The 16,863-nt window shown below is 36.8% G+C and overlaps 1 protein-coding gene across 1 annotated transcript in view; it reads left to right on the top strand.

Annotated features, from left to right (window-relative positions):
* The window catches only part of slc12a5b (solute carrier family 12 member 5b), a gene marked incomplete at both ends in the record, with an annotated part of 38,328 nt that overhangs the window by 14,631 nt on the left and 6,834 nt on the right, over positions 1–16,863 (top strand). Inside the window, 12 exons of the mRNA XM_079238786.1 lie at positions 7,653–7,756; positions 7,869–8,009; positions 9,196–9,342; positions 10,531–10,585; positions 10,666–10,796; positions 12,972–13,219; positions 13,298–13,509; positions 13,639–13,806; positions 14,847–14,945; positions 15,073–15,130; positions 16,309–16,483; positions 16,736–16,854. Coding sequence (XP_079094912.1) covers positions 7,653–7,756; positions 7,869–8,009; positions 9,196–9,342; positions 10,531–10,585; positions 10,666–10,796; positions 12,972–13,219; positions 13,298–13,509; positions 13,639–13,806; positions 14,847–14,945; positions 15,073–15,130; positions 16,309–16,483; positions 16,736–16,854 — 1,657 coding nt within the window. The remainder of the gene's footprint in view (positions 1–7,652; positions 7,757–7,868; positions 8,010–9,195; positions 9,343–10,530; positions 10,586–10,665; positions 10,797–12,971; positions 13,220–13,297; positions 13,510–13,638; positions 13,807–14,846; positions 14,946–15,072; positions 15,131–16,308; positions 16,484–16,735; positions 16,855–16,863) is intronic.

Raw genomic sequence — 16,863 nt, 5'->3', positions numbered from 1 at the left:
CAGAGTAGCTAACACTCGCTCCAAAACAAGCTGGAATTACCTCTGCTTTACCTCTGCCTGAACTGTGGTTTGCAGATCAGTCTTGTAATGTGATGTACTGCATAGAAAAGAAATGAATAAATATTATTCCTTTCTTGTAACAATACTCTGCAGCAACAATTCCTAGACTGTTGGAAAACCTGTTTATTTTCCCTTTCAAATATGGTACCAATTGACCTTGGTGCCCTTTTCAAATTTAGTCCTCTCTAGTAGTAGTGATATTTAAGAATAGTTTTTACTTCATTTGACCAGATTCAACTGGTTTTCATTGTTGGAAGATGCAGGAAATCCTGTTATTTTTGACAGAACCATGGGACCAGTGTGGTTTGTCAGTAACTAACTCCAGAAATGGGGAGTAGAAAGGATGGATTAGTCACCCTGCAGTCCTGATCTCAACCCTGTTCAACTCTTATGGGATCAGGCATGCCATTTGCATCAAAGTGACCAACAGCTGACAAATGCTGGTTGAAGAATGGGGTCTGATCCCAACATCAGTGTGACCAGTGCGAGGAGGAGGAGCCAGACAGTTGTGACTGTGTATGATTCTTTAACATGACACCGAGGTGCTTGTTTGTAAAATGAATCAATTTTCAAATTGCCTTTAAGTCTGTGTTTCTTCAGACTTCAATAATCTAATCCATTAAACTGCACCAAACAAGAGTCAATATCCAGATAAGCTGTTTGGCATCAATGAAGTGCATCACAAACTTAACTTTGCCTCTCATCCCACAAATGCATTTATATTAAAACTATTTTTAAAAAGCACAATTCAAAAGACTTTCCAAGATTATTTGCCAAGAAGCATTGTTACAACAAAGGAATAATCAACAAAACACAAATTTCCTCACAGTTTATGGTGTTAAGAGTTGTAGTAAAACTATCACAATCAGGATGTCACCTTCTCTGAGCATGCCTAGAGGAGGCAATGGGAAACGACAACCGTGCACAGCACCTGCGTTTTATTTTTGTCCAGTATTCCTTTATCATTTTCTTTTTTAGACTTGTACAATTTTCTATTTTGCTCTTGCTCATGATTGGTTAGCTTTAAGTCATTCTGTGGGTTAGAAATAGAAATGTTTTTTACAATACTTTTGACTGTACAGAATATTAAGCACACTGCAACACTGCTTTCTCACAGCCTTTGTTATGAAAACACTGTGCCTGTGACAACAGATGTGGTAGATGCAGTGAGCAGTATTTGCTATTACATTAGATTTAAAAAGCCTTTGACAATGTCATCCAGGGGCCAAAATAGTACAGAATTACCTCCAATGAAACAGACGTAGATCTGCTGGACAGGAGCTGTAATATTTTTGTACAACTGAGCCCTCAATACTTGTCTCCTGTACAGGGGGATTTCTTAAGGTAGGGATAAGGAGCAGAAGAAATAATATCCATTTCTGTAGGATTACTGTCTAGACAGACAGCAAAACCTCCCACAAACCTTAATCCTAATATATCGTCTGGGTATATTTTACGAATATGGTTCTCTTTAATTTACATATATCCTCGGGCATGAGAGGAGGTTTGTCTCTATTACACAGTTTCCTGTCGAGAATTTTTAATGAAAACAGTAAACAAAAGTACATTTGTGCTATCAACTCTTGTAAATGTACTTTGATGAAATCTTCACAGACATATAATGCTTACAAGCTGTTTGTAACAGGTTATGAATGAGTCAACAATGATGAACGTATGGAAGAGCTGAGAGTTGTTTCCCAAGAACCTCTTCCTGCAGCAGAATTAGTGCATGCCACCAGAGTTGTATGTATTTATGAATATGCACACCAGCAACAGGTTCAGTAACTGTTCAAATCTAATTGATAATTCCCAACTCAAAGGCAAAATATGGCAAAGTCCACCGATAAACCAGTATCAGGCAGGAGAGGTCTTACACTTCACCTGAACACATTCAGTGTGATAAGTGACTTGTGTTATTGTCTTCCTGACAATCAAGACATATTTCAGAGGAGATGCACTTGTTTTGCGTGTATTTAAATGAACCAAAGTACTCAACAAAACTAAATAAGATTTTAATAATCCTGCTAGAAAAACAGATGAGAGATCGCAAAAATGATCTACATAGTCCCATCTGAAATACCAGTACTTGCAACACACAAACACACATATGTACAATTTATTGACTTTAGATTAGGGTGTGTTTGTGCTCGTCTGTGTTTATGTTCGTGCTTGTGAGTGTATGTGCCTGTGTGTGTTTTACAGGGGTGCTATCTTCTTTATAAAAGTAAAGCTAAAGCTTTTTAGTTTGCATTTGCTTGCAGCAAGACTTAAAATAAAAAGATGGAACAATGCACAATGTGAAGATACTAAGTCAAAAGCATTTGCACAATACATCGTTTAACACTGACACATTGTTAACACTTTATAAGTTATGAAACACATGCATTAGTAAAGTGCGTGTGAAGAAACATAAATGCCAGCCTTCTTAAATATTTTCTTTTTTTTCCAGGTGATGCTATCAGGAGCTGATGTGATAAATCAATGTTTTATCAATCATCCTTAACTTTCAGTTACTTCTGATAGCCAGTAAGCAGGGGGATATTTGAGGTGGAATCACGGATAAGCCTTTATGCAAACAGAAACTTGAACAAACAAAGCAGTATTTATTGATGGATAATCCAATATGAAAATCAGTATGACACTACATGACAAACGACATGAACATATGTGCAGAAATAATCTTAAATTAAAGGCAAAAGTGCTAAATGGCCGTGCTTTTTCCAGATTGTAATTTTGACTGAGACCTCTGACTGGCTCATTTGTTAAAACATGAAGTCATTTTACTGTAGTCATGAATGAAAAGGATGCAGATCCCAGGTTAGGAAGTGAGGATTGTTGATGTGCATCTTGCAACTGGATTATTATTGTGGATTATTGTTGGAGAGGGCAGGGCAGGGCAGGGTAAAACGCACCGATTTAAAAGGAAAGCAAATACAGTCCAGCTTTTATTTGTATGAATGTTTTGATGGATGACTGTTGTGCATCACTCCCATCCTGAGGGTAAAACTCAGGACAGCCAGCAAAGATTCTGACACACGATTTTGTTGCATGAGTAATATTAAACTGCTTTAAAGCTGCTCAATGAGGGTCATCAGATACTAAACAGTGCAGATTTGTTTTTCTGAGATACATTTAGCTGTACAATCATCACATCTGAAAAATACAGCAAGAGTGAGAAAGACAGATATGACAGTACAGAGAGAAAAAGAAGATGTATAACATCCACAAACACACAAAGGCATTTAGTAAAATAAGGGGAAAATTGCATTTGCATTCTTTTAAAAGCAGATTTCGTTCTAAGCTAAGAGCAGAAATGAGCTTTACATGCAGATTTAAAAATCACAGTGGATTACGCAGCATCGGTTGGCTTCAACATAATCCAAACTGAAAGCAGAAATAAGACTTGATGCAGATCTTAATGTCAGAAAAGTTCATTTGAATGGCCTCATCAGCCTGAGCAAAAATTAAATACTGGTCTTGATTCGCTTTCTCACATTTGTTCCATGACTTAACAACTAATGCAGACCATTATCTAAAAGGGTTGAATAGGGACCATTTTTAAGATCTGATCATTAGAATATTTTAAGGGGGGCATTTTGAAAGTTTCAACAACATTAGGATGAACTACTAGCTAGCTTAGCAGTGCCATCTCTGCTAACGATGCTGACATTGTGTGCTGACATTGCGTGCTGACATTGCGTGCTGACGTTGCCATAACGTATTGTGTCACTTCCTGTTTTCCCTAGCGTGTGTCGCTACATATTGCTACGAGCCGTTTGCTCCTTTAAGCTTTTTCTAACTACTATCTACCGCTAACCAACCACTCACTTTTTCCTTCCCACTGTCGCCAGTGTGCTTGATCAGGATCTGTTGGTTTCCTTATATAGGCTATTATTTATAATAATTATGTTCTTTTTTCTGTCTGTAAAGCGTCTTGAGATGGCATTGCCGTGATTTCATTCATTCATTTTCCGAACCACTTATTCCAATTCAGGGTCGCGGGGAAGCTGGAGCCTATCCCAGCTGGCTTTGGGCGACAGGCAGGGTACACCCTGGACAGCTCGCCAGTCCATCGCAGGGCCACACACAGAGAGACGAACAACCACACTCACGCTCACACTCTGCCGTGATTTGATGCTATATAAATAAAGTTGAATTGAATTGAATTTTTTTTCCAATGCAGTCTTTTTGAGAGTGGTCCATCGTTCAAAAATTATGAGCATTGTGAAAGCAGTCTGACTGGCATTTGATTCTCTTCTTTGTTTTGAAGATTATTGTATAATGCTGCTGCAGTGTTGGGAATTTAAGGGGTAACTTAATTCTCCTGCTTTGAGCTACCAGATGCTCCTCTGTTGCAGGATGCCAACTCACATGGTGGTGTTTGTGGATAAACAAGCTGTCAGATGGCATTACAAGTAAAATAATGATGCAAAACTAGTAATTTGTCCATTGTTCCACAAGACATGCAGGCTTTTTTGTGGTTCGCATGCCTCTAGAGAAGAAAAACAAACATTCAAGGAAATTAGCATTTTCCAAATGCGAAAAAGTTTGGACATAAATTAAGTTTGTTTGGCTGTATAAAATTGATTCTCTTCATCCATAATTCTATACTAAGTTAAATTGCTAATGGGGAAAATTAACGGACAATACTGAATATAAGTGCAACTACTAGGCTACGAGTAGAGGCTATGAAAGGATCAAGTTCATTGCTTTAACTCAAATACATATATCACTAGTGAAACATGAAGCAGCAAAATTTTCCTGCAGTTTCCTGTTGTATTATAGTTCAGTCTCTTTGTTTATGCAGTTTATATATTAAAAGGAGGGAAAAACATTTACCATCGCAGAGGAATCACCTTCATCTGCAGGAGAAATTGAGGTTTATCATGTGATTTAAAAGATAAATGTGCATCAGGGAAAAGCAATAACTTGATCTCAGTTTGGAGAAATATGGAGGAATACTGAATCTATTTTGTTATACATTTCATAGCATGCAAGGTTTTTTTTAATGTTTCCAAATCAGTCCATCAAAATTTTCGTCAGATTTTGTAAGGCAGCTCGGTGACCGTAATATTTACAGAGATCATATTTTAAACTAATTTGTATATTGAACTTAATGGGCTAAGAGAACCTGAATGGGGTGTTTTTCAGTCGCAGTTTCTGATATGTCCAGTTTGACAATGGACGCAAAAATACATGAACAAGAGACGTTTATTGGGAATTTGACAGTATTAATCCACATTTACACTTATACATTGTCCCCTTTTCTTTAATTATTTGTTGCTGCCATCTATGTGTGTGCTAGACATAACTGTGGAACTTGTGTGGAGTTTCAAGGCTATTTGAGTCTAGCTGAGTGTAAAGTACCAGTTAAAAGTTTGGACATTTTCTTTCTTTATTCAGACTCGAGGTCCATTAAAAAACAAAACAGAACAAAAAAAAAAAAGAAGAAGAAGAAAATAAAACAGAAAATAAAATAAAAAAAATTAAAAAAAAAAAATACAGACGTACAAACATATTTAAAAGAGACATGTGTACCAGTGCTTCCACATAGCAGACTGATGTCTCATGGTACTGAAAGAAGGTTGGGTGAGCATTCTTATAATCCTATTAAAAGATCCATCAAGACGACATATAAATTTAAACATCAATCATCTAAAAAGAGCATTAAATGTGATAAGCTGTGCATTTCAAAAAATTTCTCGAGCACTATGCCATCTTGGTTTTCTCAGAAGAATACGTGGACATACTTTCCTATTGGTTTCAATAAAAAAGTGTGTCCAAACTTATATTATATAAGACTCAAAGTTTTTATTGTATTAATTAATGATTTGTACTTTTAATTTGATCTTAATTTTGTTTAGCACTTTGTTCAACAGAGGTTGTGTTAAATGTCTCATAGAAATAAAACTTGAATTGAATTGAATTGAATTATAGGATTCATGTGACCTCTTGCATGTTTTAATCTGATGATGTTAGTCTGGCTCTAAGAGCTTTATCATTTAAAATACCAGTTTTGTTCTTGTTGCATCATTTTTCTTTTTGCTGTGATTAAAACCCAGTCAGTGTAAAAAACTGGTAGTACTCCAACCACGATCCACAGCAGTTACAACACCGACTGTTCATAAGTACTGCATGCCAACCCTGCTTAGAAAAACAGTACAAAACATCTATTAAACCTAGCAGTTGACCCTTCACAGCAACATAAATTGCAGCACTGACCAGTACAAAAGATAATCTGTAAATACGCTGGGGAATATAGCGCATCGGCCACAAATATGAAAGCCGTGCTTTTTCTGAATGATGTAATACAAAGTTTTAAAACCTTAAATCATGTCACACATATGAAAGTAAAATAGCAGCACAGACCTCTGCCAAGCAGCTGTTTTTTGTTGTAGTTCTCTTTGTTTATTTTTTGTTTGTTTGTTTTGAGGGTTTTTTTTTTTTTTTTGCCAATGACAGCAGGTAAACAGGTTTGGAGTTAGAAGCACTACTGGCTACATCTGTAACTATCTCCCACTAGAAAATAAGCCTTTAAATAAATTCCTGCATCCAGAAAGTGATCAAGATCACTCTCAAAATCTAATAACTGCTTCCTTATTCCATTTCTGAGATTTCCTGAAAATTTAATGAAAATCTGTTCATGACTTTTTGAGTTCTATTAACAGACAGACAGACCAATACTTCAGCGAACATGACCCCGGTCTTGACAGTAGTAACTGAGCATGTGTCTGGCTGACTGCCCGACCTCTTCAAGGATCAAACATATGTTACTCTCAAATGTAAAGGATCACTGAAATACAAAACAACCAAGTCCTTTGAGGAAAAGCTGAGATGATAGATGGATATCTGGGATAGAAAGAAAACCTTAACTGCCTAAAGAAAAAAATATTTGTTTTTTAACAAAATGTGGTCTTTTAGGCTTTGCTCTGGGTCTTTTGTTTGTTTTTGTGGGTTTTTTTTTTTCTTGGCCTTTACTCCTCTGTCTTTTTTAGATGTATTTATTTGCATGACTGAATATGACCGTTTATTATCTGAGATTTATCAAAGAGGGTTAGGACAAGGTTAGGCAGTCAACACAATACATTACAGTCTTTCACAAGACTTCAAGGAGCAACAGAAAATATTACTGAGCTTTCATTGCAGCCAGCAGCTGTTAAAATGACAGAAATCCAGGTCAATACTTTCCATGCTGTGCCCAGGTCAGGTCTGGAAATAATTTAAATCACTTTGAAAAACATAGACTATTGCACATGGTTTAGATTTTGTGTTTTGGTCATTGCATAAAGGAGCAGAAACTATAAACCAAAACCAAAAGCTTCTGATATAAAAGTTAAATAACTGAAAGATTATCTTTGAAAAATTTTAATGCAAATTCTTATTATACATATGTTTATGTATATGAATAATTAATTAGCTTATTATGCATATGTATTCTTACAGTTAATGTTGTGTTTATGTGTAATTTGTTTATATAGATTTAGTTGTAAAAGTTATCTTAATTTTTCAAACCCTTCATTCCCAATGAAAACACTGGTATGAACAGGAAAACGTACGTGCAGATGCCACTAGCTGCTGATTTTATCTTTCAGGTGATGGAAACTCCAAAGAAAGCAGTCCGTTCATCAACAGCAGTGCAGACGCTGATGCGGAAAAGACCCAACAATATGACGGCAAGAGCATGGCTCTCTTTGAGGTTGGAACAGCGTTCATTCATCAACATTACAAGGGTCTTGTGAGGTTACAAACATGAATGTATGAGTGCTTTAGAGTTGACTTACTTATGTATGTACGTGTTTGTGCTGCAGGAGGAGATGGATACCAGTCCGATGGTTGCCTCCTTGCTTAGCACTTTGGCCAACTACTCCAACCTGCCAACTGGCAGCAAAGAGCACGAGGAGGCTGAAAATAATGAGGAGGGGGCACGTCCTTCGAAAAAACCTGTCAAGGTAAAGTATAGTACTCCCTCTGATCTGATTGAATACACCCTGCTACAATACAAAATATGCAACATTTCTCCATTCAGAAATTTTGTAATATAATCCCTCCACATGTGTTAAAGTTGTTTTTTTTTTTTTTTTAAATAAACCCGTACACTACCACCAATGTGCTGCATGTAAGTGGTGGAAAGTAGAGAGATAATTTTAAAATATAAATGAAAAGATTTAAAAAAAAAAAAAAAAAAAAAAGCACTAGTTGGATGTTGGAAGGCGTTTTGAAGCTGCAAATTAAATCTGGATCACTTACCTGCTCAGGAGTGGCTGAAATGAAGGCGAGGTATTGCATCCTTGAAATAAAGCAGTGAATTACTTCTTTATTTTCCTTTTACAAAAATCTATTTTCAGTCTTAGGAATTTGTTTTAAATATTCTTCCATAGATTTTTATCACTATTATTTTACACGTCACTTCCCAGCTTTTTCATCTGTAAAAATCAACCAGGTTAGCCTGAATCCTTTCCAGACTTCAGTCTGATTTCTGCACAGTTGGTTGCAAAGATTTTCCCGTTCTCCTGCTCTTTGCCACCATTTTAGATACCAGCAGGTTACAGTGATGGAAACCAAAATGTCATTGCTTTGAGAAGTTGATGAAGCTTTATGTAGAAAACTGCTGATTTAAAAAATAGTCTTGATTTGAAAATGGTCAGCAAAAGCACAAAAGTTCATGCATAAAAGAGGCTAAAATGTATAGTATTAGCTGCTATTTGGGCATTGATTAGTGCTGAGAAAGCAGTGATACAAGCAAAGCAACAGTCCATTCTTCATTTATAAATCGAACCCTGCAGCTGGAGACACAGTTAAAATTAACATATCACTTAATGCAAACTGAGTCATTTGAAAGATGCTGCATGTCTGGCAGTCAGAGCATCACTGGGTGGAAGCTCAGCATCTTTCCCCTGTGGACAAAACACCATCAGTGACTTTCAACTGTCGTCCATCTCTCACTTCCTAAACATCACACTCATCTCTGAATATAACACCATGCTGAATCTTAATGAGGACTCCCAAATAGTTCATATTTCATTATAAGGTTAAGGGTAGAATTTTGTAAAGACATAACAACAAAGTGCCATTCTGAATGAAACGTGAAAACTTTTTGTTTCTTGTCATACTTAGAGATGTTTACATGTTTTATAGGCACCTCAGCTGGGTACTCTCATGGGGGTGTACCTGCCATGTATCCAGAATATTTTTGGGGTGATCCTCTTCCTGCGGATGACTTGGATGGTTGGGATTGGAGGCGTTTTTGGCTCCTTTATAATTGTCTTCATGTGTTGCTCTACGGTGGGTACAACTGCAAATACTTCTGCTGTGGTAAATTTAGAAAGTAGATGTTTCAGTAAACATACATACATGTACAAGATCAATCTCTGAGCCTCGGTTTTGCTGCACATAGCCAGTTCATTATAATATACAAAGTGCAGATTTTGAAGGTGGCATATTATATCTGCCATCTTTGCTGTAATTAACCTTTAATGGTCTATGAAACTATTTAGTTTTAAGAAAAAAGTTCAGTGAATATAATGAATATTAATAAAAGTGTGTAGAAGCACATTTTTCTGAGCCATACCTACGAAAAGCTGTAATTATCATTAAACTAAGAGTTAAATGATGAAAATTTTATTCTGGTGTTGCTATGTTATTAACTATTAAGTTATTTATTTTTAAAAGCACTGATTCTTATGATTAGACTTATTATTGTTCCAAAAAAAAGAAAAAGGGAATTTGATATGCTCTGTATTCTTAGGCAGGCTTGGTGATCATTTTTATACTGTAAAAAATGCAGGAGTTGTAGGAGCACTACTACCGTGAAACTACTTTAATTTTCAATATTAATTTGTTTAATGGTAATGAAATCTCTCTTTCATCAGTAAATTATGCTTCAATCTTTAATGTGCAACAACTGCATGCATGGCAGTTCCCGATGTCCCATCTGGCTCCAAGTTTAGTTTAGCTTTAGGCACAATGGGCCCCAACAGAGACCACCTTATTTGTATAAATATTCTTCTGTATATACGAGGGAGCAAAACAACTTAAAACACTGCTGTTGTTCCTTAATGAGATTTAGAAAGTACAAGTCGTAGGAAAATTAATGTTAAGTTTTGCTGTCAGACAATCTAACTTGATTGACCAAACAAGTGAGGTTAGGTCCAATGATGATGGCCTGAATGTTACGTTTACAGCATGGTGGGAAAGAACTCCTTCTGTTAGAAAGCTGAAATGCTGTTGTTACTTTAAGTTGCATTGAATCCAGACCTCCCATCTGAGAACACATGAATGAGGAAACATGTTAAATCAGAAATGTTGTCACCCTTCCAAAAGACAATGAAGCATGACCAAATAAGTGGCTGTTTTTCTCTTGCTTGCTTAGTTTATTAAAGCCTTGCTTTGAAGCATGTTTCGTGTGGCTTGCTCACCCACAGCTACATGGAGTCTTGTAAATCCTCCTCTGTTGCCTGCTACTCTTTTCAGACCATGCTCACGGCCATCTCCATGAGTGCTATTGCAACAAACGGGGTCGTACCAGGTAAGCAGATACCTTCGGGTATGTATTAGTATGTTTGTGTTCGCACAGAGCACTGAATTCTGTTTGTTTGTGACTCACAGCTGGAGGTTCATATTACATGATCTCTCGCTCTTTGGGGCCCGAGTTTGGTGGAGCTGTTGGCATTTGCTTCTACCTGGGCACCACTTTTGCTGGTGCCATGTATATCCTTGGTTGTATTGAAATTCTGCTGGTAAGTTGATTTTATTGTCAAATAATGTGTTTTGCACATCTTATTTTGCATAATATTTTACAGACCTTTTAAGGAAGGCTGCATTTCATTCAGGTGTTCTCCATTCTGTAGCCAGCCAGATGATATGCAGTCAGAATAAAACAACATCAAAATATACATTCTGAGTTTGTAAAATACAATTAAATATCTTGTCAACCACACAGCCCAAGAAAAATAAATTAATAACACGAGGTTTCCAAATTGCTCCCTTTTGTGACACAGCGGGGACGTTTTAGCTGAGTATGTTAATATACAATTTTCAGATCTGAAATTAACTGAATTTGGTTTTTTTTAGCACACAAACTGTTCAGATAGCCACTTTAAAACACATGATAAAGATTTAAAAAATTTTGGCCACCTTCTAGATGTTAACCAGGTTTCTAATTACAATTTGACTGTGGTCAAATACTGGCGCATTGATAGGCTATTGACAGAAGATAATGGCACCCGAGTAGCAACACTATAAATCCAGCATTTGAACCTGTGTATTTATTACAGCTGTTTCCAGGGAAATTTAGTAAAATTAGGTGGAAACTAAAGTAGTATGTGCAGGGCTCAAAATGAACACCCACTATTCTACAAAATGCAGCTTGAAATTCACTTTGGTGAGTAACATTGAAAACTTCTGAGAAAAGAAAGAAGGTAAAGTAAAATGTTAGCAATGACAGAAGAAGTTAAGGCTACTGAGATGTGGCATAAAGATAGTTTATGCATAAAGTCTATCTTGCTAAGGTGCAATCACAACCAGCAAGTTGTGGAAACTGATGATTCAACAGCACGTATTCAGACGGTGCTCTGAAGAGCATGTTCTGATGGGAGCACTGAGGATATGTGATTAGGTGTCAGTAAAATACAGAGTTGTGATGATAATCTAGAATGGACTCTACAATTTAAATTATTATATTTTCCTTGAAAAAATTTGACAGGAAAAAAGTTTTATTGGCTGGTAACAACAAGAATCTTCTAGCCATACTGGGTAATGATAAAAAAAAAATGTCCATTAAGAGCACTGGTTGTTCGTAGTCATTCTCATTCAGTGTGGCTTACTGCAAAATCAGTCCACAGAGCACGGCACAGTCCACAGCACTCTGACCTCTGTGGTGTGATGCCGGCTGTTTACTAAATTAATGTGGAACAAAGTTCGTGCATATACAGTGATGTTATAACCATGGTAGTTTCTTGTTAAGTTGGTCCTTCGATCTACAGAGCATAAATTTGATTCGTTCGGCTGACATGCTTAATTTCAGCCTCATTTTTCACAAAATCAATAAATATCCTCCATATTTTAAGTCAGTAATCCAAGTATATTACGGTTTTGAAGTCAGAACAGTAAGCTAGGCAATGCTCGCATACAGATCACTTTGCTAGCTAGTTTAACACTGTTCATTGCATCAAAGTTTTCACTCTTCGAGTACGTAAACAGCATGTAAATCTCTGAACTTGTACTACCTGGACTTTTACTGGCTCATTATTTCAAGCATCGTAACCTTCTGCTTAATGTAGGCTGGGAAAAAAGGACTCATCAGCTCATATCTCCCCTTGTATTTAATCATACTGGAGCTTTAATTTCATGGCAGTCTAATTATTTACTGCAGATTTAATAAGCAGAGTTTCTCAAGTCATTTTTATTTTTGTACGTGAACACTCGCTGAGTTTAAACTTTAGCCAACTGGTCTCTGTGCAAGATAAATATAGATATTTTGCTTTTGTTCAATATATAATATTTCATTAACATTAAGACCCCAAGATCTATTTCATTCTATGACTAGCCCTAAACAGTATCTATTTTTCCCCTCTCAATATCTTAACTCTGTGTCCAGTTAAAACTATATGTAATTATATAAGTCGATAAATTGTATTAGTTAATTAAGTTAAAGCTGTGAATAAATGGAGCAGGAATAGACTATTAAAGATCATCTCACTGAATAAAATTCTTGAGAACATGGTAAAATAAAGGAAGCTTAAGTATAAGTATCTGAAATAACATTCTTGCAAACATAAGCAAAAGTTAATTTTCTGTAATTGCTTCTTCATGCTTCAATTCTTCTTCCTCCAATTTCACCACATTTTTGCCTCATCCCTGTCATTTCCTCCATTAATTCCCTTTCTTGGTTGTCTCCCTGTGTCCTCGTTCAGATTTACATCGTCCCCCAGGCAGCCATTTTTAAGATCGAGGGCCTGGAGGGGGTGGAGGCAGAGTTGGCTCTGCTCAACAACATGCGAGTGTACGGCACCATTGTACTGAGCTTCATGGCGCTGGTGGTGTTTGTTGGGGTTAAATATGTCAACAAGCTGGCGCTGGTCTTCCTGGCCTGTGTCATCCTCTCTATTCTGGCTGTTTATGCAGGAGTCATTAAAACTGCCATTGAACCCCCGGATTTTCCGTAAGTTGTTAATTCTCGAGTCACTGTTCTGTGGTTGAATGACATATAATGACAGTAAATTTTACTGGACTTTTCCAGGGTCTGTCTCCTTGGAAATCGAACTCTGACCTCTAAAGCATATGATGTCTGTGCCAAGGTCATTGAAATAGACAATGAGACGGTCACCACCAAACTCTGGAGGTCCTTCTGTGATTCTGAGTCTCTCAATGCCACTTGTGATGAATATTTCATCAATAACAATGTCACAGAGATACAGGGTATTCCAGGGGTCACTAGTGGCATCCTGGCAGGTAAGCTTTATATTTGAATAAGCTTTAATTGCCTTTAATACCACTGTTTGATGCAAGCCACAGTGTTGTAATTCCTCAAGCATTTCCTCTTATTTACTCATTGTATTTGCATTGGTTTTGTTCTGTCAGAGAACCTGTTTGGCAAATATCTGGAAAAGGGGGTTGTACTGGAGAAAGGTGGACTTGCATCAAATGTGGATCCTGATAGTCCTACAACCAGCACCAATCGATATGTGCTAGCTGACATCACCAGCTTCTTCACTCTGCTGGTGGGAATTTACTTCCCATCTGTCACAGGTAAGCACCAAAGACACATTAAAACTACCCTTTTTATTTTGATTTGAAGCATTTTTAAATGCTTGAAATAGTTTTATAAAGATTCTGTTTGGTCTTGAAGAAAAATATACTTAAAAATAAGTGAAAAGAGAATGAAAATATGTATACTTTTCTGGGTTGAAGAGGAGCTTTGTCAGTAAGACTCTGAGCTCAGAAGAAGTGTTTTATTAAACTTTGTTTTTGCTGCCCCCTAGTGGACAAAGATGATCTACCATTGCAGCTTTAAGTTATAAACCTAAGTAATTTCCTACTTGAATTTTTTTTTTTTTTTTAAGATTGTGTAAGGAAAATCTGTGAAAGCCAAATGACTGAGTTAGAAATTCAACTCAAACATACACTACACTCACTTGGACCCTCCGCTTTCTACTGTGTAAAGTGTATTCTTCTTTTTCTTTTATAATATCTGAACTGAGCTTTGATACTCAAATCAAAGAAACATTAACATTGCAAATACTACACCCTCACAGATTAAAGATCAACTTGCAGGTTAACAACATAAATGATCAAAACATCAGAAAACTATGTCTAAAAAACAAAGTGTATTACTCTTTTGGTATTGACATTTCTGTTCAACTGAAGCAGCAGTTCACTCTAAAACAGAGTCACAGTTAAAAGTTAAACAACTTAGATCCTACCAAATAAGCTCATGCATCCTCATATCTGGTTGGAAACTGAGCCATGGACTCAGATTTTATCTGTGACTGTTGAATTATTTTTACTGATTAAGTTTGCTTAGCCAGTTGAGGCAGAGCTAAAACCTGGGAAATGAAGACGATGTCTTGGTAATATCTCGAATGATTGCTTGCACTGTGTTTTCAAAACAGTAAATGTGATAATGACTTATTCGTTTGCTGGGTTTCTTCAAAGATACATCTAGAACTGTGTAAAAAAATGTCATTATTTTGAAGCAGAACACACAAGCAGAGTCCAAGAGAGAGAAATCTCTTTCCCATGCCCGGTGTGAAATAATGAAGCTTGATTACTTCATGCTTCACTTACAGGTATCATGGCTGGCTCCAACCGCTCCGGCGACCTGCGTGATGCTCAGAAGTCGATCCCAATCGGCACAATTGCAGCTATCACCACCACATCCACTGTTTGTATCCTTCACTGTCCTGTACCTGATCCAAAAAAAAAGGACAACCATGTAAAAGTACTTTTCCCATATTTTGTTGTATTTGTGACAAATGTTCTTAGCGTGTGTTCCTTCACAGATTTTTTCTTCAGACATGTCTTGTGTGGTGTTGTTTGGTGCATGTATAGAAGGAGTAGTACTTCGGGATAAGTAAGTCTGATCATGTAAATCTCAAGTATATACTTGAGATATACAAAAAACCTGAGCATTCATACTCATTAGAAATAAATAGTTTATGTCCTTTTTTTTATGTTTCACCCACTCCAACAAGCAGAAGGACAGGAAGGATTGTTAAAAATGTTAGATCTCCCTATATGCTGCAGCTTATCACTTCTAGTTTTTATTATTGAGGCATAAAACTGTCCTCTTTCACTATGCCTTTAGCATTGTAAGATGCCATGTTCTTTAAATATTTTTTAGCATAACTGTAAATGTGATACTAGTAACGCCTACATTTTCTCATCCAAAATCTTTTGGAGGCAAAAGAGCAAATTGAGGCAGTGTTTTCTCCCAACAACCTGCAGTAATTTACATCAGCGGTCATAATCAAATCTTTTCATGAGTGACTGAAAGTTTTTTTTGTCTTCATCTGTCTGAAATAAAGTAAGACAAAACATTCTACATGATAAATTTTGTTATGGTCATAAAATACCTACAGGTAGAACAAAAAGCTTTACAGAAATCATAAATGTTGTCAGTGGTAAAATTTTACAGGATTTTAAAAGACACAATCAAATGTTTGCTATTTTTGTTAGCATGTTTGTTTGTTGTTTTAAGTGGGGTTGTATGACATACTTGTGAATGGTTAGTATTTTACCAGCAGTAGCAAGTGGGCAAAGTGCTCATTGGAGTTTGGAGATTAAGGAGCTTTATGATGGATTAGCTAAAGCTAACAGGAACAGAGCCACTGACAGAACACATTATTTTGACAGAACGCAATATTTTCAGCACATCAGTTTTGCATTAGACAATTTAAACCTTTACAACCCTTTAGCAACACCATCTGCGATCCATTAAACAGTCTGGTTTTGATTCACCATGTGGTGGAACTGAGCTATGTGAATACAGTTTGCCCAGCTTTCATTAAGTGATGCAGTATTAATATTCATAATTAAAACATTTATGATATTTTTCAAGTCTAAATAGTTATTAACTACAGTTTGCTTGCTGGGAAACCACCTGATTCTCTAAACAAGGGGCACTGACAACAAATTGCAAACCACTCTCAGTCACCAGTTAGCAGATTGTTGAAGATGATTTTTTCTGACTGAGCATTTGTTGCACTTTAACATTTGATGTATGATTTTACTTTTGACTTTGTTCAACAGGTTTGGTGAAGGAGTCAATGGTAACCTGGTGATAGGCACCCTGGCATGGCCATCGCCATGGGTCATTGTGTTTGGTTCCTTTTTCTCCACATGTGGAGCAGGTCTTCAGAGTCTGACAGGAGCTCCACGTCTACTTCAGGCCATCTCAAGAGATGGCATAATCCCATTTCTTAGAGTGAGTATATTTGTACAGTACTTGTTTATTCATGTATTTATTAAATGGATTCCACTTAGCTGCCACTTTGGTAGCAGCTACACTTCATGGAGTCTGCATGATTCACAGTAGAATTTAAATCCATTGCCTTTTAGCTACTCTCAGAGTCCCAGTCAAATAAATCATGTAGGGCTTTTGTACATACTTGTGTATGCTGTTTTGTCCTGTGCTACAGAGGTAAGAATCTCCTTACTAAAATCTCTTCTGATGCAGATTTTTGGACACGGTAAAGCCAATGGGGAGCCCACCTGGGCTCTCCTACTCACAGCTAGTATCTGTGAGATTGGCATCATCATCGCCTCCCTGGATGCAGTTGCCCCCATCCTCTCTATGTAAGAATA

The sequence above is a fragment of the Telmatherina bonti genome (genome assembly GCF_933228915.1).
Source record: "Telmatherina bonti genome assembly, chromosome: 4".
Taxonomy (NCBI): Eukaryota; Metazoa; Chordata; class Actinopteri; order Atheriniformes; family Telmatherinidae; genus Telmatherina; species Telmatherina bonti.
This window is presented reverse-complemented; position numbering and strand designations above follow the sequence as displayed.